General features: G+C 48.2%; 1 protein-coding gene across 3 annotated transcripts in view; it reads left to right on the top strand.

Annotated features, from left to right (window-relative positions):
• Positions 1–21742, top strand: part of MTG1 (mitochondrial ribosome associated GTPase 1) — a 608415-nt gene that overhangs the window by 322362 nt on the left and 264311 nt on the right. For all 3 annotated transcript variants that reach the window (XM_069611142.1, XM_069611141.1, XM_069611140.1), the window contains one exon: positions 2362–2418. In XM_069611142.1, the coding sequence (XP_069467243.1) occupies positions 2362–2418 (57 nt within the window). The remainder of the gene's footprint in view (positions 1–2361; positions 2419–21742) is intronic.

Genomic DNA, 21742 nt, shown 5'->3' with positions numbered 1-21742 from the left:
ATCTGTACGGGGTTAAGCTTAGGACGGCCGATGCGTGATGCTCCAGCTTTTTGAGTCGAGAGTCTGAGACGGTTTAAAGTGGTGATCCTGTTGTTCCAGTGTGCGGTTAGGCAAAGTGGTGGTTCAAGGCCGAGCCGGGTGCTGTCATTTGGTAATTGCTGGGTCGAGTTATTGAGTGACATTCCAGTGGTTCCAGTTGGCTCTGACGATGAGCAGTTGATTCAAGCTGAGGAAGTGATGGGCTTTGTGAGGACACAGTGTTGCATCAAGCTTGTTCGAAGTTGCAAGCACAGTGGTTTAAAGGTTTGATTAAAGGCCAAAGATAGCACTGGGTGGGGGGCGGGCAGGGTCCTCAGGTTTGAAATATGTGAACCTGGTTCGACGGCAGTTCAACCAGTTAGATATAATGAAAAACAGTTATCTTGGCCTGACTTGGCTCTCTGGATGTGAGTCTTAGGTCTCCCAAGCCAGGGAGGCTGGCCCATACATTCAGGATTCCTTCACCATGAGTCCTGGGATGCAGTGTGACTGGCAGAGATACCGGTCTTGTTACAGCAGCAAGAGTCACTCATAATGTACCCTAGGACTGGTTAGTGAACAGAGCTTGCCTTGGACATTCAGTCTTCACCTGTGGCCTGAATCTGCTCTGTGCCACGGGAGAGCAGGCGTTGCAGATAAAGCTCCCGATTCAGCCGGGCACAGGTGTATAATGTGCTTTTGGCATAGAGTTTGCAAATGGTAGGAGCATGGCGTGTGAGGGGGTGGGGAGTCTGGTCTGCAGACGAGCCTCCCTGATAAGAATTGCCTGCATCATTCTATATTTAAATAAAAATAAAAAAGCCATGGCTTTTACACCCTTGCCAAATGGCAATCCTTCACCCTCCCTTTCGTTCCCGTTTAGCTTAATAGCCCATTATCCTAGGCGGAATGTGCTTTCGCTGCATAGTTCTCCGATCGTGATGTCTAAACGCATGTTACTTTACTGGCTGATTGCCTGTATGTGATGACCGGTAGGTGTATGGTGGGTTCAGAGCAGTACACCGAACTGGTGCTGCAAGCATGTCACCATAGCTGAATTGCGCTGGTTCGGGCTGTGGTGAGTGTATCACGTGTTGTGACCAGTGCAGTGTGGCAAGGGCTTTAGGACTGGGTTTCTTGCAGCCTCCCATGTGTGGGTACATTATTCATTTAGCAGAGACTAATCCGAGTACCAGATGTAAGGGTTGGAGTTACTTACGTCAATGTGTAGTTTGTGGGCTATGTGATGACAGAGAAGGTCTCCTCACGTGACGCTACATAGTATTTCTGTGCATTTAAGCCATTCATGAGGTCGATAGCAATCCTTACAAAATGCAGATGCAATGGGTAGATGGAGGCTACTCTGTGCATGGCTGTATGTGTTAAAGAATTATAACACTGCAGGGGCTGCGTGTGCAAGAGCGCCACTGCAGAGGTCATATGTGTTACAACTCTACACTGGGAAGTGTGTGTCTTAGAAATTGTGCTTATGCAGGACTTGGGGTGGGAATGTAGCAGCAAAACTGTGTGTGGCAGGTGTGTTATTGCACAGTTGTGTCTGTGTGTGGTTTGAGATATTATTGCACAAGGAAGCATGAGTTGCAGGGGCATATCTGCTTACAGCTATATGTGGTTTAAATAATTGCCTGACGGGGAAGCGTGTGTTGAATTATTTATTTAGGAATATTATTTCGCACTACGTTCATGTTATGAGTATTTATGTAGCACTACATGTTGCCATGTGACCACTTCTGTGTTTGTCCTTTTTTGAAAGGTAATGCAGTCAAAAGTGTGGATGCATTTTGAAGATGTCCGCTTTTATGCTTTTATGCTGGGACTGCTTCAGTTTTTTGCGGGCATTTTTGTCTTATGGTGAGCTTGTATTCTCTGGCCCTCCTTGTCCTGAGCTTGGTTTTTCTCCTCTTGGACATTCTGCAGCACTTTTGTGCCACTTCACCTTTGAGGTTCCTAGTTCATCGACTCATTGTGCATTGTTGGAGCCCTGATTTTGGAGACTCTACACCCGGACAGTTCTGTGCTCATCAAGACTGCACTGCCAGTCCTGAAATGTGAGCATCTGCGTTGTTGAGCTGTGATCAGTTCCCGCTTCAAGACCACCCACTCCCTTAGGGGAGCCCCCTATCCCTGCAGTATTTACACCATTGGGTGTGTGTTGGTAGGGGCTGTTGACTGTCTGCCTTGAGTAGCCACATTCTCTGAGTATCTGGTTTTAGTCCTTAAACACACTGAAAAAAGTTTCTATTTCTCTGTTCCTGAAGTCCTCTGTTTATAAAACTGTTGCTTTGTCCATTAAGATTCTATTTGCTTCTCTTTGTTTGGCAGGTGGTTCCTATCATCACAGAAGCCATCCACTCCAGTGATCGTTTTCAGCGGAATGAGGTCAGCTCACGGAAAAGTATACTGTTTTTTTTGTCTGGGTTGATGCGCTCTGCTAATTTTCTCCATGATCTTAATTCTTGAGTTTTGATAACTAATTTTTAGAAGCTGTATTCCACTATCTGACAGTTATGTTTTCCTTGTAGCTCGCTTTCCTTTTTTCTTTATTTCAAGGGTTATTGCTGGAAGTTACTTGCTTTTGAGGCTAGGTCTTCCTCTCCCTCCTTTCACCCTCCCTCTTCCCACTCCCTCTCCTCGTTCTCTCCACTCTCTCCTTCCTCTGTCCTCTCTCCTCCCCTCTCTCCCTCCTCCTTCGCTCTCTCGCTCTCTCTCCCCTTGAGATTCCCTGTAACCTTTACCACGTCAAACCACCTTGTAATCACTCTCTTCCCGGGAGCTTTATTTTCCCCTGCAATCCTGGATTATTCCAGCCTTTAATTCCCTGCGTAGGTTGTTTGGAGCATGAGTGTGTATTTGTGTGTCTTCCCTTTAACTGTCACCTGCCTCTCTCATCGCCTTTTCTTTCCTCTTTCCCCATCTCTCATTTTCTATTGCACAATAACAACTAAACCCCTTCTAAGTGATTTCTTCCTCCCACAGATTCCCTACCTTAGATATATCATCACCAGTGGCAGCTGTCTTCTGAAATGTTTTCCAGGGGGTGCAGGGTGTCTTCGTTTGGCACTGTAGGATGCTCCTTCTGCCAGACGTGAAGTTCGGGCATGTATATATGGAGCCTGGTACTCCCCATGCCCTAGTTTCTTTTTTCTGCACACTCTGGGCCTTATCATGACTTTGGAGGTAACGCCCTACCGCCGAACTCCCCGGCGCTAATAGCGCCGGATCACGAGTTCGGCGGTAATGTTAATCCCCATTCCCCATTGAGCCCATTCGGGAATGCCCCATTCCCCATTGGGCTCAATGGGGAATTTTCACGCTCTTACCCGCCGGCGGTAATAGCGCGAATTTTCGGCGGATTTCCCCACAGCTCAGAGCTGAAGATGTGGGCCTGAATGATTTGCTGTCTTGCTAGAGAGATGCCAACGAGTTGGACATCTCACTTGATGTGGATTTATTTACACCCTCCTGTATATGGCATGCCTGACGCATCGTTTCAAAGGACCATTTCCAAGGTGGTCTCTTGGGTGGTCTGCAGCCACTAGACCTACATTCCAGTTTGCTCTGACTGATATTTTGGGAGAGAGTGTCCTTGTAGGTAGAGCCTGCTTCCCTTTAATCCTGATGTGGCTGCCCCAGTCATGTTGGCATGGTAGAAGCCTGCCTTGTTTGCTTGGTTGGACCATGACAAGGCTAAAAAGCATAGACCTGCTCCTTCTGATCTAGGGTTTTTGTCTACTCACCCCACCCCTGGCAGCCTAGTAGTTCAGTGGGGTTAAAGTTGGCTGCTTTCCCCTCTTTGCACCTGGACAGGTACAGCAAGAAGTTGGATGCTTGCGGCCACAAGATTTTCACCTCAGGCAGCCTACCTAGACTGCAGGACTGTGAATGCGAAGTGTGCCTTTGGCTAAGCACACATATGTTAAAGACTGGTGGGGAGGAACACACAGTATTTCCTGTAAATAGGAGAGACACTTGGGCCCATCAAAGACTCCCCACCGCATGAATGCAAGACTCGGCCATGGGGCACAGTTAACTGTCTTTAATATCCAAAACACAAACGGGGATCACACAGGAAAAGCAATTCTCCAGCATTCTCAGCTTCTGAGCATGTGTCGCACGGTTTTGTACAAGTGTGATGTCACAAAATCGATTCCACTCCCAAATACCTACGAGGTACCGCTACTGGTCAGTTTGGGCTAGACGTATATACATTCTTTAAAGGTTAATACACTGATTGGCAACCCATGTCAGGTGGCTCCACCTGACACATCCATAAAATGTTGCAAACTACATTATTGCAGGGTCGCAGAAAGAGCATTGGCCTGTGCAACATTTTATACCATCTCATGAAGGGAGCGTCCGGATTGGCTAAAGCGGGTCCTCCCAGGCATGAGACCCTGTCTGGTCACAGAGCTCAGTGTACCTTTTCAAGGTAATGGGAAAGAGGGAGGGCAATGTGTTCGATATTGTTACCACTGTCTGATCACCTAAGCTTGAGAGAGAACCTGCAGGTTGATGTTTTGGTGGTCAACACTTGTATCATTCATCTCCTCTTGCTGGGAATGGCTTCTCTTCCCACCACGAGTGAATGAGCATTGTCCTGCTCTGCTAGGTCACGTGTGAGTGGACCGCAACACAAAGCTTTTCTGTTTGTAAATAGGAGGATTTTTAGTATGAATTCTTGCTGGTGGTTTGCTGCCTCAGGAGCAAGGAACTTTCCACCCGCCCTTGTCCTTAGCTGTGAACCCCAGCTCTGCGCCTCATGCTCCAGGGATCATGTCTTCCCCTCCATGTATCTGAGACCTGTCTTTCCTTCCTGGTTCACTTTAGTCACCCTATAGGTTCCCTATGTGTCTTTATGGTTAGTTGCAATAAAGAATGTGTAAGCTTGGTCCATGTATATTCTGCATCTTGCCGTTTCGCTTAGGCCAAGGAAGGTTCTCATTGTTATGTAAATGCATCCTTCCTCTACCTACAGGAGTAATAGACATGTTTTTCATGTCTATTAGCAATAAACTAGTGCACTTTTGTGTAGCTTCATGAATGGTTGCATATTTGCTTCATGGCTAACACAGCTATGTCATGATGTCACTAATGTCGCCATCGATATCTGGCTTCATTGTCAGTCAACCTGATCTATTGATGAGAACTCTGTCTCCTCGAAACCTATCTGAGTGAGTAGCTTCTCTTGCTAAAGTCCGTCTTGGGGAATCCATCTACCTTGATGTCCTTCTCGTGTACTACTAGTGCTAGTGTATTCAGATGCACCAGTGAGCACTTCCCTCCGCAGTTGGGTGATAGTTTCACGTATGCTTTTGATACGCAGGCCCAATAATAGTCCCTCAATACTGCTGTTCTGACCTTCATGCCTGGACCCTTTGATATCTGCTTGCATTCCTTATTTTCTCCAACCTTTACTGGACCATCGTTCTGGAAGCATAGAACTGCTCCTTTGATTGGTAATATGGGCATTGGCCCAGCTGAGTTTTCTACCCATATTAGTAGCTTTGCACTTGCTTCCCATTCCTTCAAGCATTTGTCATTTTATTCTTGTACTATTTGAACTGGAACTGTCAGGAGCCTTGCTCCCCACCACTGCTTTCTATCTGTCAGCTGTGGATACCTATCCATACACCAACAACTCCGGTCTTTCCGAGCATCCTGGTTCTCCTCCTGTTTTTGCTGGTCCCCTTTTGGGACATGGTAACTCCTTTTGTGTCACTAGCCTTGTTTCTCACTTTTGTGGACCTTGAATTATATATTCTATGGCCTGATCGTTCTTCCAATAATCATCCATCATTTCATGAGTCTTGACATAGTTATCTTCATATGGATACGTCTTTTTGGACATCCATCTTAAGGTAGCTCTTTTCCCTTGGAATCGTCCTCTTGTGGTGCATAACGATAAATGCATGAGGCATTATGCTCTTACTGCTGGGATTTCAGTTGACATAAATGTTCTGCAAGCACTCATGGCATAGGGGACGAGAGAGCAGACATAACTCTCTCCAGTGGTTTGTTTACCTACTTTGGTCGTGTGCTTATATCACATTTTATTGGACACCCGGGCTGAATCAGTTAAATATGAATCAACCTGACTTATGTCTAAGTCTGCACTGCACCTTCTGTTTACTGGTTTGGCAATGCTTATTGCCTGACCTGACATGGCTGCCGTGCCTGCCTGGATTGGGGTCATTTAGTAGAGATCACAGCTCATGCATCTGTACACATCAACCTTTGTACAATCATGAGGGTAAAGAAGTTGAGACAGCAGAAGACACAAAATATTACAATCTCGTTTCGAACAATTTTACCCATGACTTACTCCTCTTAGGTGTGTTTTTGTGTTGTTCCGACTGTGTTGCTCCAAATGTGATGAAAACCCACCTGAAATTCCTCAAAGATGCGTGGTTATGTTGTTAATATGTATTAAATCAAATTCTATGTATGTAGTATTGTGTGAGTATGATGAAGAACAGTCGTTCCCACACAATACAGATTCTAGTGTCACCTAGAACTTCTATGACAGATGGGCTTCCGTGATTAGGCTGTGGATAAGTTGCACCAAGTAAAGCCAAAAATCATGAACGAATATACCAGGAGGCATCCTCCTCTCTGATTCAGACTGTATCACGAATTGCACAAACTGATCCTGGAAGTTTAGGGGCCTCTGGGAAATCATGGCAAATGAAAATAACAGTCTCGGCTTTCAGTATGAATGGCGGTTTGTAAGAACAAGACAGGGGGCCTCATTACAACTCCGGCGGTAGCCGTGCCGGAAAAACCGGCAGGCTGCTGCCAGAGTTGTGATTTTTTTCCCGGCTCCTGGCTTCACGGAAACACCGGGGGATTACAACCCCAGTGTTCCTGGAAGTCAGGCGACGGGAAAATGTTAATCCCCATTCCCATTGAGTCCTATAGGACTCAATGGGAATGGGGATGACAGAAGCACCATTAATACCGGTGCTGGTGTTTCCCATAAAGTCTGTGAGCGGCTGCCGTCCTGCCCGCCAGGTCATATTTCCCACTGTAATATGTTAATGGCTGCAGTAGTCTTCTGTGTGAGTACTGCGGTCATCACTACTCCATTGGAGTGTGAAAAGAGAACATTTGTGCTGATAATATGGGATCCCTAACACTGGAGCTGTGCATATTGCTTTCTTCAGCTCCTCAAATGCACCCGTCATCTCCTCTGTTCATTGTAGTGTACCATCCATTTTCTCTGCTTCCTTGAGTGAACTTCACAAAGGTCTTGTGTACGTGCTGTACTTAAACGCTCAAGCTCTGCAATACAGAGGCCTAAGAACTGTTGCATTCTGCTCACTGACGTAGGTTTCAGTGTTCTATGGAACGCCTCCGCCCTTTCTGGTGTGGCTCTCCGCCCTTCCTGCGATATCGTCTGTCCAATGTACAGCACTTCCTTTTGGCAATACTGAAATTTGGCCTTATCTACCTTGTACCCATTTTCTGTATATTCTGTCAACATGTGTACTGAGTCATTTCTGCACTGTGTCTCTGATTTGCTACAGATCATGTCAAGAAAAAGGGCTGGGGGCAGATTGGAGCAACTAGAATGTGTGATGGTGGCTGGGCCAGGTGAGCACTACAGTTTCCAGGTTTTCTCGGAAGGGCGTGATGGTGCGTACACGCGCATCTGCTGCCGGCGTAAAGACCGCCGCCCGCCCGTGCCAGATGCAGATTATCAATGGAGATTACGGCACGGGCGGATGCAGCATAGGAAGCAGGAGAACTGCGAAGAGAAACCCCGGCCATGCGGCGGTGATGGCGTTCAGCTCCAAGTGTTTACTGACGTACTGTTCATCGTTTGGGCGGCTTTACAGGGCTCCCGGTCCTCAGTTAAGTGATCTTGCTGCATTTATGTTCTCACCATCTTCTTTTCGAATTGACACACGTACAACTAGTACACCATTGCTTTATAAAAGACGCTCGGATTACTGTCTATTGTGAAAGTAACGAACGGCGCTTTGGGCACTGAGAGACTACGAACTTCTGTGCACACTGTGTGGAGGGAAACACTGGTTTCATCATGAGCGTGTGTCTGTAACAAAATATCAGGTCCACGGAAGGAGTGTTTGAGTACATTAATTGCTGCTTGCTTCATGTTTTGTGTCGCTTGTCCTTCCTTATTCATCTTCCCTTTTAGGCCATGAGTTCTGTGTGTCATGTTGGGGAATGCCCCCAGTTGTTTGTTCCATTTTGTTCACTGTGTTCATGTAGTCGCTCAGTCTAAAACCATGTGCTTTTCATGCTCAATGTCTGCTAGTGTCTGAGCTATATGTTCCAAGTGCATGGGAGCGATTATGCTAGAAGTGTTAGGAGGTATTAGGCAGGTTTGCTAGGGAATAGGTAAGGTCAGGTTTCTGGGACGGTTGTTTCAGTATATCAAGGTGTGTCTTTTTACCTAAACTCCCTCTACCTATCCAATCTCGCTACCCTAATCCTCTTTCCGGTTTCCCTAATTTTCCCCTAATCCCTCCTGCCCCCACTGGCTGCCACATGGTCACCTGTAAATTCTACCATCAGGACCCCATGCCAACCACAGTGGGAGGGTCGAGCTCAGTCGGCTTCTGTGGTTCGGGAGAGGGTGATGATACCCTTCCAATTGTATATTGCTTAGGCCCATCTGGAGGACCCTATTGAATATGGAGGGTGATTCACAATACCCTGTGGTAACCTTGTATGTTTCCACTTCTGGTTTCTATATAGGAACGAAGTCCAGTCCTGTGACTCTTCATGAAGTGGTATAGAGAAGAAAACTTTCTTCAAATCTATCATCCGCTTCCGTGGAAATGCTACACAAAATTGGCGCTGGATTCAGAACTAAAGGATATTCTGCCTCTGCAATTTGGTTCAAAGGGGGTAACGCCTGGATATAAAGCCATTACCCCCCTGTTGCCTTTTTTATTTTTACAATTTAAACTTTATTAAGCATATTATCATCATACATAGTTGACCAATACATTACACTAACGCTTAACTTGACAACAGTTGCCATATTTCCTGCACAGTTCCCCTGCCCATCTCATGGTTAAGCCTAGCTAGCATGTACCAGAAGTCTTTGCTGCGCATTGAGTCTATCAACTGTAAGGAAAAAGCAAGATCTAAAAAGAAAAAGAGAAACAATCAAACCCAAATCAATATCATGAAAGAAAACAGAATCCAAATTTGTAATAAGGTGCAGAACAGTCCTCAACTACTTCAATACCTGCCAGGAGCGCAATCCATTATGTCCTTAGGGAAATTGGGCAATCTCTACACATGCCCGAAGCCCCCTGCCATGGGCTATAGTAGCGAAAATGATGATATGTCATGGGGTTTGTGGTGGATAGTGGAGCTATCGTGCCTGCTGACATATTCGATTAGCGGAGACCAGTCTGCAAGGTATTGCAGCATTCACCCATGCATAGACCCATCGATTCTGCTCATAGTGGCCACATACCACACCCTAGCCCACCATTCCCTGATGTCCAGCACTTTGTTGCTGCGCCAGTGTTTTGCTATAACCAGTCTTGCCGCCACTAAGAAATGAGTGATCAGATGTGACCCCTTGGCCCCCATCTTATAGTTCCCCTTAGAATTCTTGTTTCCCAGCAGCATCACCAGCAGGTCAATTTCAGATTCGACTCCACAAACCTCCTTGATTTGGGCCACCACCTTCTCCCAGAATCGTTGTATCGGAGGGCACTGCCACCACATGTGGATTAAAGAGCCAGGGGAGGGTTGCAGGTTCATTTTGTGGAGCCGCTCCGGGGTCAGATAGCACCTACATAGTATTTTGAGACCATTTTCCTTAAGGTGAACCGCCTGAGATGCCTTACCCATCCTCGTTCAGATGTTATACCAGGATAAGTCATCGATGGGTCTACCCACATCCTTCTCCCACTTAGACATATACCCATGTGGGGCCTTAAACCTCTTGGAGGACAGTACTTTATATAATCATGACTTGTTTTGCTGCAGGTGGGTCACCTATGAATAAATCCTCAAAGGTGGTCGTGGCCCTCTACCCCTGGGTCGTTACAGTAGCCCGGGATGTCCAGTTCCTCAGCTGGATGTAACCATACCTATCCCCATCACTTAACTGGAACAATTGTTTGCATTGATCAAATGTGAGAGGGGGATTATCCTGAAACAATATCCCCAATCTTTGTGGCCCTATCAGCCCATCTGAGGAACTGTCCACCCACCAAGTTTGGGGGAAGTCGCTGTTACCCCATACCCCGGTCATGGGAGAGGGGAACCGTGGTAGTGGCGTATTGTCTTAACGGCTTTGTCCCAATACTAGAGTGTAGTCCCGCCCAATCTTCTGCCACTTGGCGAGAACCAGCACCACCAGTTTATGGGGGATCCCAAGGCTTCCTTTTCTATCGTGACCCAATGCTTCGGATTGTCGCTCGCCGCTTGGTTCTCCAGAACCGGTATGATTTGGGCCACAAAGAGGTAGTTCTCAATGTCTGGCACTGCTAATCCCCCCGCTCTCCTCACTGTCATAAGTGTGCATCTAGCTACTCTGGGGAACCTCTTCGACCAGATGAATGTGAAAACCTGCGCCTGCAATTCCTTCAGTGCTGCCCTGGGGACCCACAGTGGGAGCGCCTGGAATATGTATAACAGTCTCGGTAGTAAGGTCATCTTTATCGCTGGTATTCTACCCAGCCATGAGATCCTGGATGCTCCCCATCGTACCAAATCCTGTTTGGCTCGCGCCAACACTGGTGGGATGTTCGCTGCATATAGGTCAGCGTAGCTCGCTGTGAGATAGACTCCCAAATATTTGAGTGTGGGGCCAAAGAGAAAGGGATGCTAGATTTCAAGCGCTCCACTGTCTCCCTTGATTCCGTAACATTAAGGATTGTGGATTTCGAGTAATTTAGCTTTAAACCTGATGCCTCCCGAAACCTGTCCAGCAGAGAGATGATGTGTGGCAAGGGAGAATCCTGCATATAGAACAACAAGTCGTCGGCATAAAGCCTTGTGGTGGTATCCCGCCACTTCCACCCCTTGAATGTCTCTCGAGGAGCACACTAGACAAGCCAACGGCTCCATCGCTAAAGTGAAAAGGAGGGGGGACAATGGACACCCCTGTCGGGTCCCCCTCCTCAGTTCCACCTGGCCTGTCAGGACCCCAATCACTTTAATTCGTGTAGAGGGGTGAACAAAGTTGGCTAATAACAACTTGCTAAACCGTGGGCCAATTCCAAACCCAATGAGAACCTTGGCCAGATACCCCCAGTCCACTTGATCATACGCCTTTTCAGTGTCAATTGAGAGAAGGGTTAGCGATTGTTTGTGTTGCCGCGCCCAGGCCGTGAGATCCACCGTCCGCCGGATGTTATCAAATGTCTGCCGGCTGGGGATGAACCCCGTCTGATCCATTGCTACTACTGCTGGGAGTACACCACCTCCCACCGTCCCCCCAACTGTATAGCCAAGATTTCCGAGAATATACAGGCATCGTAATTTACGACTGCTATGGGCCGGAATGAGAAGCTCAGTGTGGGATCTTTCCCTGGCTTGGCAATCATTGTCAGCGTCAATCCCCCACTGATGGGGTAATAGACCCACTCTCGAGAAAAGAATTGAACACTTCGGCCATGTGGGGGGCAAGGACACCAGAGAATTTCTTATAAAACGGGGCCGAAAACCCATCGAGTCCAGGGGCTTTTTTTCTAGGGATGGCCCTAATGGCTTGTGTGACCTCCTCTGTTATTATGGGCGATTCCAGTGCCTGTTTGTATGTATCAGATATTTGGGGGAGGGAAGAATCCAATAAAAACTTATCTTATGCCGGGCCTTGGAGGGACTCTGCTGAATATAACTTGGTATAGAATTGGGTCATTAGATCAATTTTAGCTGACTCCTCCCCCTGTAATTGGCCCTGATCATCTCTCAGCTCCCCAATTGTACTGTTCCTCTGGGCCTGGAGTTTAAACGCTAATACTCGGGATGCCTTATTTGAGGTGGTATAATGGAAATGCTTTGTCCTGAGCAGCTTATGGGAGATATCATCTACCCATAGAGCTTTCATTTCCGCCCTCGCTACCTGCAACTGCCTATATGTCCTCTGCGCACCATCTATTTTATATTGGGCTTTCCAGTCCTTAACCACCCCTTCAGCCTGCATCCGCTGGGCCGTGGGAACTCTTTTCCGGGCCGATGCCAAGCTGATCAGTTCCCTCCTCAGCATAGGCTTCCATCGCATCCCAGACCCCAGACATCGCATCTTCCCCCCGTAAGATTCTCCAGGAAAAATTGGGTTATCCTCTTCGTAATGGTGGTACACAACGCCTGATATGCCAGCAGGGAATCGTTGAGCTTCCAGCCCGTGGATTTCCTCCCTCCTAACCTATATCCATCTAGCTTCAAGGTTATTGGAGAAAGGTCAGATACAAAAGCCACTTCTGTAGTAGCTGAAGTTATTCCGGGAAGAAGGGAGCTAGAGACCGGAAAGAAATCAGTCCTGGAGTAGGTTTGATGGACTTATGAGAAGTGCGTGTAGTCCCGCTGCTGGGGGTGTAGACGAGGCATATATCTACTAGACCCAAATCCCCTAATGACTTTTTGAGAGTTGATGCTCTAGCCACTTCTGCAGGGGATATTGGGCCCTTTCTGTCCAGGCTCCCCTCCAGAGCCACATTAATTCCCCCCACTCCCCATTACCAGTTCTTCCTTTTGAAAATGTGCTATAAACGGGAATAGGTGGGAGTAAAACTGATCTTGGTGTTGGTTAAGGCCATATATGGAAACTAAGGTCAGATCTCTGCCCACCACCTGCAGTGTCAGCCCGATGTATATGACCAATGGGTCCCTTAGTATCCTACCCCACTCAAAGTGAAGAGAGCTCGCTATGAGGATTGCAACCCCCCCCCCTTTTTTCCTGGTGGAAGACACAAAGTACTGGTGGGGGATCCAAGGAGATCTTAAACGCACCCAATCTCGTTGCAACAAGTGGGTCTCCTTGATCAGGGCTATGTCTGTGTCCGCCCTCCGGTCAACTAGTTTAGACAACACACTCTTCCTCAGTGAGTTCAGCCCCTGAACATTCAGGGACACTACATTTACGTACACCATCCCCATATGGTGCTAAATTTGCAGCCTATGGCATCCCGCTCTGAGCCCGCTAATGCTTTCACCCTCCCTGACCATCATTTCCCCCCTGGGCTTGGGTGCTTCTAATCCCGGCAAACCACATCCCGGCACCTGGATAGATGATTTCACTGTTTTTCGCTGAGCTGCACCAAAATCAAAAATGTAAAAAACAAACAATACAAATCAGAAACAAATACTTCTGAACCATAACTACCCCATGTGGGGTGATCGTCAGGCACATTGCCTGAATGAGAGCGTGCACTCCTAGTGCCCTTTTGGGTGCTTGAAAACCTTTTATAACCGGCTAAACACAGCCTATGCATTTCCTTAGCCCCTAACCACACCATTATACCCTGTTTGATTGAAACACTCTATTCCCCTAGAGTGGGGACTCAGGACAGGCCTTCCATGTCCGGACTTCTTTCCCGCTTTTCCATGGGGGGCCGACAGCACTTCTTCCTCCTGCTTTTCCTTGACTGGGGCTGGGACCAAGTAGATGACGAGGGGCCCTGAGGGCTATTGACCGGCAAGTGTAGTTCTGCTTCCAGTATCTTGAGAGTCTCAACCGCCGCTCGCAGGGAAGTAAATTGGTGTTAGATGCCATCTAGTTGAAACATGATGTGGGAGGGGTATCCCCATCTAAAGCGAGCCCCTTTGTCTCCCAACCAAGTAGCTAGAGGCTGCATGAGCCTCCGTCTTTGGATTGTACCTTGAGAGGTACTGGAACATTTGAAGGGATGCCCCCTTGTACTCTATGTTGCGCTGTTCCCTAGTTTTTTGGAAGATCTATTCCTTGGTTCTGAAAAAGTGGCCTCTCGTCAGAACATCCAGGAGAAGGTTCTGTCGTGTTTGAAATTTTGAGTAGAGACTGTGCGTATGGTCTAACGTAAGGTCGATTCCTTCCTCACCCAGTATCTCCTGGAACAGCCTTTTATGTATTCTTCCAGCTCCTGTTGCTTGAACTCTCTAGGCACTCCCCTGACCCGTATATTATTCCTTCAAGAGCGGTTCTCCATATCTTCTTGTTTTTCTTCTGCCGCTTGTCTATAAACCTCCAGTGATGCGACTCTCTGCTCTAGCTGATCGTGCGCATTCGCCTGATCGCAGACGGCCATCTCCAGCTCGCCTAGTTTGGTTTCGTTCTGCACCACGTTGCGGAACAGTTCCTGAAGGGAGCCTTTCAGTTCCTGCATAGTGGGCGCCATTTCTTTTTGTATCGACTGGAACACACGTGCAATATCCCCTGTACTGGTGGGCTGGGTCTCATCTCCTGGGGCTGGAGGGGGAGTACGTTGCCAGTTTAGCCTGCTGAAGCATCTCTTTGATAGATTGGGGTGACTTATCCTTAGACTTCCCCGGCATCATCTGGCGCTCAGTAATGTGGGGGTGGAGATGTGGTGAATGGAGGGCTCCGCTATAGTTAAAAGGATAAACCTCTGCCTCCCTCAGGCTCTGGACCCCTTATCAGGCTTTGGCTCTCCCCGCTTCTCCAGCATTGCCAGCTTAGCTCGCCTTGCCTCCTCCGAGCTACCCAGCTGGCACGACTCTGCTCTCCCACTACCAACTTGGAGCCCACGCTCCTGAAGAGAACACTGGGCAGGTCAGGTCACCGGGGGTTCTACCCTCTGCCTGGACGTGATTCACACTTTACTCACTTGTCTGCTGGGTTCTATCCTCTCCTATGGCTGGTTTGTTGGTTAGCCAGATGTGCCTGCCATCTCAGTTCATTTGCTATGCAGGCTGTTAGAGACCTTCTCCCAGTGGGTCCCTGTCCGCTCCACTGTCAATGGCTCAGGCGACCAGCAAGTTCACTCTGGCGCTTTGCCTAATGGGCTCCGGGAGTCGCGCTTCAGTCAGCCCCACCATGCGGCCGCTATTTCCATGTTGCTGCATGTTGCTTGCTGGCCGCATGTGGGGGAGGCTAACACATCTTTGCCACTGCGGCTCCGGTGCCCAAAGGGCGGACTGACTGAGTCGACTGGCTCATGCACCAGCCGCACTGCGGAAAGCCCCGGGGGGGTGGCAGGAAGCTCCAGTCACTTGGACGCTGAGGGGCAGAGGGAGGAGGGGGCCGGTTGTTTTTATTTTCTTCCTGCTTGAGATCGCAGCACCCGGGGCTGGGCCGACAGATCCTGGGGGACCACGAGTCCATAGTGGGCACCAGCGAGCTGACTCCAGGGTGCCCTAGCCGCGGGGGTGCAGTACTCACCTATGCCCGGAGTGGCTCCCACATCATGCCTGTCGCTCTGAATGCCTGCGGGCAGCACAGTCATCCCAGCCGCTGCAGCAGCAGTCCCAAGTTACGTGCCTTTTGGCGCAGCTGCCATTTTCGCTTCCCTCAGCGGCTGGGTTGTCGGGCCGTTAGTTCACGCTTTTACCAGGGCTCCTTCGCTGCGGACCCACTTCAAACTTCAGCTGTGCATTCCTCACTTATTCATGCATGCAGCGCTTGCCATTCCGCCACAAATCGGTGCAAATTAACTGCCGATTTAGCCGTTTCCTCGGATAAGGGCTGCTGGAGCTAACAGGCTCAAACCTTTCATCAGCCACCAGCCAGGCCTTTTTCATAGGGTACAGTGCGGTATTGTACTGTGATTCTTAACCTGCTTTTGCATCTGGTCGAGCACCCCCTTACGCAATACATGATCAAATAACCACACTGTTTTGTCCCACGGTTCATGCGTCTACAAACACCATTTCTCTTGAATAGCTTGAATATATTGAAGGGAATCCTCGTCCTCCCTCATCTTGCGTGCCATAATCGCGCTAATGTCCGAGGTGTCTGGGTACTGCACCCTTAGTGTGTGCCACATGGCCACTCAGCAATTATTGAAAGGCGCATCCTTATATGCTGTGTTCTGTTCTATCACTCCAGGGTATCCAGCTCTTTTCCACATCGTCTACTATCTCCCCAAGAATTGCCGAAAGCAAACTCTTTATGTCGCCCACCACCAATGTCGTCTCTGCCATCAGACTCTCTAGCTCATAAATCCATTTCCCAGCCCCAGCAGTCAACAATGGCAATTTACATCTCAAATGTCCATCTGCTGCCATGGTAAATATTGAGGTCGTCGTCCTACCTTTTCTAATAGTGGACGTTGTCAGTCCTATCCCTCCGTTTTGTCTCCCTGTGTCTTTGGTGGTAGTAAAAACCCTTGGCATTTTTCCTCCCTTCCGCCCTGGCAGGGCCCTAAGCCTCTGCGCATATGGGGTAATATTGCCTGTGCTGCGCAATATTCCTTTAGAATGCAGCAGTCATTCACCCACATCTTCCCTTTGTCTGTCCATGTCTCTATCGTCTCCACATACTGTGTCTCTATCTGGGCTTGTATCCCTGGAGCAGGGAGAGGGCCTCTCCTCTTGGTCGTCGTCACTCTCCAATGAGTCTGACCCTTGTGGTCCCATTGGCACTGCCACTGTCCTCCTCAAAGCTAAACTTCCTCAATACTACGTCTCCCTGCCGCTTTCCTCCTGCTTGACTGGTACTTCCGCACCACCACCCCCTCTTTAAGGACTCAACTTCGTTTCTATCCACCCATGGGGTAGTCCTGCTGCTTCTCTCACTTCTGTACGATTCTCTCCTTCTTTGTGTCTCCTTCTCATCATCATCACTGAAACGTGCTGAATCCCTCTCGATTTCTGCCACCCTTAAAGGGTGTCACTCGTCTTCTCTGCGCCGTCTCTGCGGCGTCGCTCCCTGAGGAGTCGTTCAACTTCTAACTTCCTTTTGTCCTTCTTTACCTGTGCTTGCCTTTTCCACTCTGCCTTTCTTTTGGCTGTATCCTCAAGCTCTCTTCTCTTTTCTCTTTCCTCTCTCACCTCTGCTCTTTCTTTCTCTCTACGTGCCTGTTCTCTCGCTTCCTCTTCTTCCCATTCCCGTCTCTACTTCCTCCATTATCTCTGCCCATTCCCTCGCCTCTTCTGTGTCCTTGTTATTTGTGACTTCTCTGCTTGTGCAACCTGTCTCTTTTGCAGTTTTCCCGTCCAGTTTAAGCAATATCTGTCCACATACCCATTCATTTGGGACTAGTGCCTCTTGCCCCTCATTAACTCCCGGCTGCCACAGGTCATTTTCTTTCAACCTTGCTTGGATCTCGCTGCGCTCCTTTCCTTCGCTGCCAGCAGTCTGCGCTCCCTTAGTCACCTGTTTTGCCCCGCTTTGCCCCTCTTCCTTACTATATACTGGAGGTGAAAATGTGGGATTTGTGTATCCCGCCACCGGTTTTACCTCCCTCACTGCGTATAATCCCTGGGTTTCCGTTGCTGCTCCTGCACACTCCATTTGAGGAGGAGGAAGGGGAGCGAGGGCAATTCGCCTTCTGCCTCTCGCTGGCTCAGCTTCCACTGTCGCCTTGCCAGGTCCCTTCCTTGTCCTGCAACATTTTCCATAACTCCAATATGGCCGTTTGCTTGCTCAACCTTTTCCCCTTGTAAGCTGTATGTAAGTAAGTGTGTAATTGTTGCTGCACACATTGGAAAATCTCCCCTCTTTAGGCCATGGCTTTGCCAATTTGCCCTCTGTACTGCAAGTGCATTCCGTGTTATACTTACAGATTTAGTCCTTATATCACGGGAGGGACTTGCTCATGTGCTGTAGGGTGTGTCCCTCATGTTATTATTGGAGTACAGCATTTGTCAATACTTACTTGACCTCAAATTGGGGTTTTGGCCCTTCTACTCTTAAAATAACCTTACTCCATTTTTTCCACCTTAATACCGGGTAACTGGTACCTCTAAGGTACCTCTAATGTCATAACATTAACCTCAGCCTCTCTGGCTCATGACCATTACCATGGGTGTGCTCAGCCCTTCTGCAGCTCCGCGCCCCAAAGGCTCCACTAACCACTCTGCTAATGCGCTTCCCAAGCTCTGCCCCAAAGGCGTGACCACTGTTTCAAAACTCAATTGTAGTTTTTATCCCCAAACAAGCTCTGCACCTTCTGTGATCCTTAAAGGAGAGTTCCGGGACTTTTTTTTTATTGTCCCTACGGGTCGGCCATGTGTTTGTAAGCATAAATCGGTAGATCGTAGGAAACTTTCCTATGGACCTTACCCGACTTTTCGCCCATTATCGCACTCGAAATCAGCCTCCATTTTGTGATAATCCTATCATTTCGCCCCATCGACCTGGCTCACCTGCCTTTGCGGCACTAAATCAAATCCCCCGCCCCTGAGCCTGACATCAGCAGACGCGTACTGCCCATTTCAAGCACGTCTCGTGTCAACAATCGCTGCGCCTCAGCTATTGACGTGTTGCCATGGAAATGGCAGGACGCCTCTTTCCCCAATAAGTATAAACAGACCGTTTCACAACACACAGCAGCAGATTTTCGATTCCATTCCTCTCTCTGTGTTACTTTGAGTATTCTGTGACTCGTTTCAGTGCTCTGGTCAGCTACCTTCGCCGCTTGTAGCCCGTGTGAACACCTGTACCATCTCTGTAAATTATTTTACTATCTTTACCGCACAATGGCCACAATAATGCCGTATATGTACGAGCCCGAGTACACCGAGGAGGAACTACTGGAAAGGCAAGCACGCGAAAACGATGGGGATTCGGACGGCAGTTGGGAGGACCAGTCAACGGATGAAGAGCCTGGACCACGTCGCATGGACGGCGTCTCCACCTGGTGCACGTGCAATCGGTGCGAGCTAATGCCAACTGAGGAGGAGAACTGCTGCTGCCGTGAAAATTCCGGGTGCTTGGCCTACATTTCGGAAAGCGAGCAAAGTCTGCAGGAAGGCGAGCAAAGTCCGCAATGCATCACCGAGCTGCCAGAGTTCAGGGAAGCTTGCCTCTCACGGACCGTGTTGAGGATGATGATGGTGCTTATGCACGAACTTCGTGGCACTGTTCGTCCGCGTAATCCGAGTAACGAGTAAGTATACTCTGTTTGTGATGTCAGTGATGCCACTACTATTTCATGGTCGTCTCCCACATATAAAATTACATTTACATATCATTCGAACGCATGTAAATTGGTTCCATATAGTGCATTTTCTAGATATAATTTTTTTCTAAGAAAAATGACATGTGTTACCTGAATCGACATTGATAAGAAAGTTTTGTCAGTTTAATACAGTTTTTTTTTTTTTTCACAGGTGGTACAGGCTGGTGGCCTATCGTTGCTTCACTTGGTGGCTTCACGGGAGGCTCGGACACCGCGTTCGGAGAGTAATACCTGCCTGTGCGGTACTTGCCATTAGACAACATTTCCCCAGTGACAGTGGACAATACCGCGGATTTTCCCTCGATGTGCTGCAACCTCAACTTTACAATGTGTAATGTTTATTATTTATGTTTAATTAAAATCTAAAATAAAGCCCAACATATATTTTAACAATGGTTGTTTTGATTTTTTAAATGAATCTAGTGTGTCTCCGTTGAATAGCCTTCCAGTGCCTTGTCTTGTCACACCACATGTCTCCGGCCAGCATCCTCTCTCACGCTGGCCGCACACCTTCAATCCACATAACCGTTGAAGCCATATATGCAGCAGTCATACATATATTATTTTGTGGGTTGGCATCAAGCGTTGGCAATAAAAAGCCGTTGGATTTTATTGATACAAAACATGGTTATAGGTAAATAATAAATATGGTTGATCATAATAAATCCTCTTTTTGGGCACCGGGTACAGAGATGACCCCCATATATTCTCCTGGGAGGGTGAGGTATTTATAAACTCACCCCCCTGCCTTCCATGTAGTAGATCCTGCAGCCATCCTCTTACATTCAGTTAGATGGCCTCTCCTTGGTGAGGCCCTGCGGCAAACGGGTCTTGTCTGCACGACCACCGCCCCGATCCACCCCCCGCCCTATCAAAGGCAGTTCGCACCAGGGTACTTGCGCTGCTGGCAAGTGGAGCTGTCAGGGAGCGATAAAGGCCAAGAGGTGCCAAAGACCATGTACACTTCAAAGTGGTCTATAGAGCATGGGTTGTTGTTCCCATGTCTACCTCCAGACCCCGTGTCTCCTGCCAAGCATCCCCCCTCAAGCTGGACGCCCCCCTGCAATCCACATAAGTGTGTCTCCATTCACGAGTCTTCCTGTGTCTTGTCTGCACGACCACCGCCCCGATCCACCCCCCGCCCTATCAAAGGCAGTTCGCACCAGGGTACTTGCGCTGCTGGCAAGTGGAGCTGTCAGGGAGCGATAAAGGCCAAGAGGTGCCAAAGACCATGTACACTTCAAAGTGGTCTATAGAGCATAGGTTGTTGTTCCCATGTCTACCTCCAGACCCCGTGTCTCCTGCCAAGCATCCCCCCTTACGCTGGACGCCCCCCTGCAATCCACATAAGTGTGTCTCCATTCACGAGTCTTCCTGTGTCTTGTCTGCACGACCACCGCCCCGATCCACCCCCCGCCCTATCAAAGGCAGTTCGCACCAGGGTACTTGCGCTGCTGGCAAGTGGAGCTGTCAGGGAGCGATAAAGGCCAAGAGGTGCCAAAGACCATGTACACTTCAAAGTGGTCTATAGAGCATGGGTTGTTGTTCCCATGTCTACCTCCAGACCCCGTGTCTCCTGCCAAGCATCCCCCCTCACGCTGGACGCCCCCCTGCAATCCACATAATGCCACGACATATACACGTCATTCATTCACAAACACACCCCTGTTTCGAATTCTTTATAACCCACTTCATATTTCTAATGAGAACTTCTTTGCGCTTTGCTAGTCAACCCGTGAAGGTGCTGGTTATCTGCTCTTCGTCTCTGTGAACTTCCGTGACCACTTTGAGCAAACTCGTCAGTTTGCAACCTGTGAACTGCTCCCTGTTCTACGACAAGAAACTACTCTGATCCCTGCATCTAACTGTTTGTTCGTCAAGGTAAGTCCATGTACCATAATCATTTTGCGTCCAATTTTTTAATTTATATCTATTTGCTAGTAGTCATCAAATTGCATCCATGTTTTCTTTTCGTTCATGACAGTACATGCAAGGAACTAGTCACATGTTCTGAGTTTAGTCAAATTACTTTTTCTATTTTTTGAAAGTTATTGAAATACTTATCCGCATGTGAATAACGTGTATAGTTCCAAGAACCAAAACGGACCTTGCATTGAACCTTTTATGTGTCATTTACTGTTTTAACACATTGGTATTCATAGAGAATTGTTGATCTTTACTTTTCAGAACTTTCCATAATGCCTGCCTGTTCCATTGGCGGTTGCCCTTCGAAGACCCATAACAAATCTGAAGGTACTATAATGCATGTTTTCCCTAAGACAATAGATCAGATAAGAGAATGGGTCCGATATTGCGGATATCCAGCCTCTGAGCTAGAAAGTAGAGTCCTAGAAGTCTTTGCGGACAAGAGGGGTGATCGATACCGCATCTGCAGCAGGCACTTTAGCCCAGACATGTACTCCACATCATTGCTAATAAAGAAGAAAACACCGCGAGCGAGGCGAAAATTGCTCTCAACCGCTATTCCCACTCTATTCGTCCACATCCCACCACTGGTGAGTCAAGTTTACGTATTTATCTCTCGGCCTTGCGGTAGTGTGTAGCATTAGCTAACAATAATTTCCCCATTTATGTATCCACTCAATATGAAGGCGGAAGATTCTCCATCCGTGTCGTTATTGCAG

This window comes from Ambystoma mexicanum, chromosome 8 (genome assembly GCF_040938575.1).
Source record: "Ambystoma mexicanum isolate Mex_15411 chromosome 8, UKY_AmexF1_1, whole genome shotgun sequence".
NCBI classification, from domain to species: Eukaryota; Metazoa; Chordata; class Amphibia; order Caudata; family Ambystomatidae; genus Ambystoma; species Ambystoma mexicanum.
The sequence above is the reverse complement of the archived record's forward strand: the minus strand, read 5'-3'. Positions and strand labels throughout refer to the sequence as shown.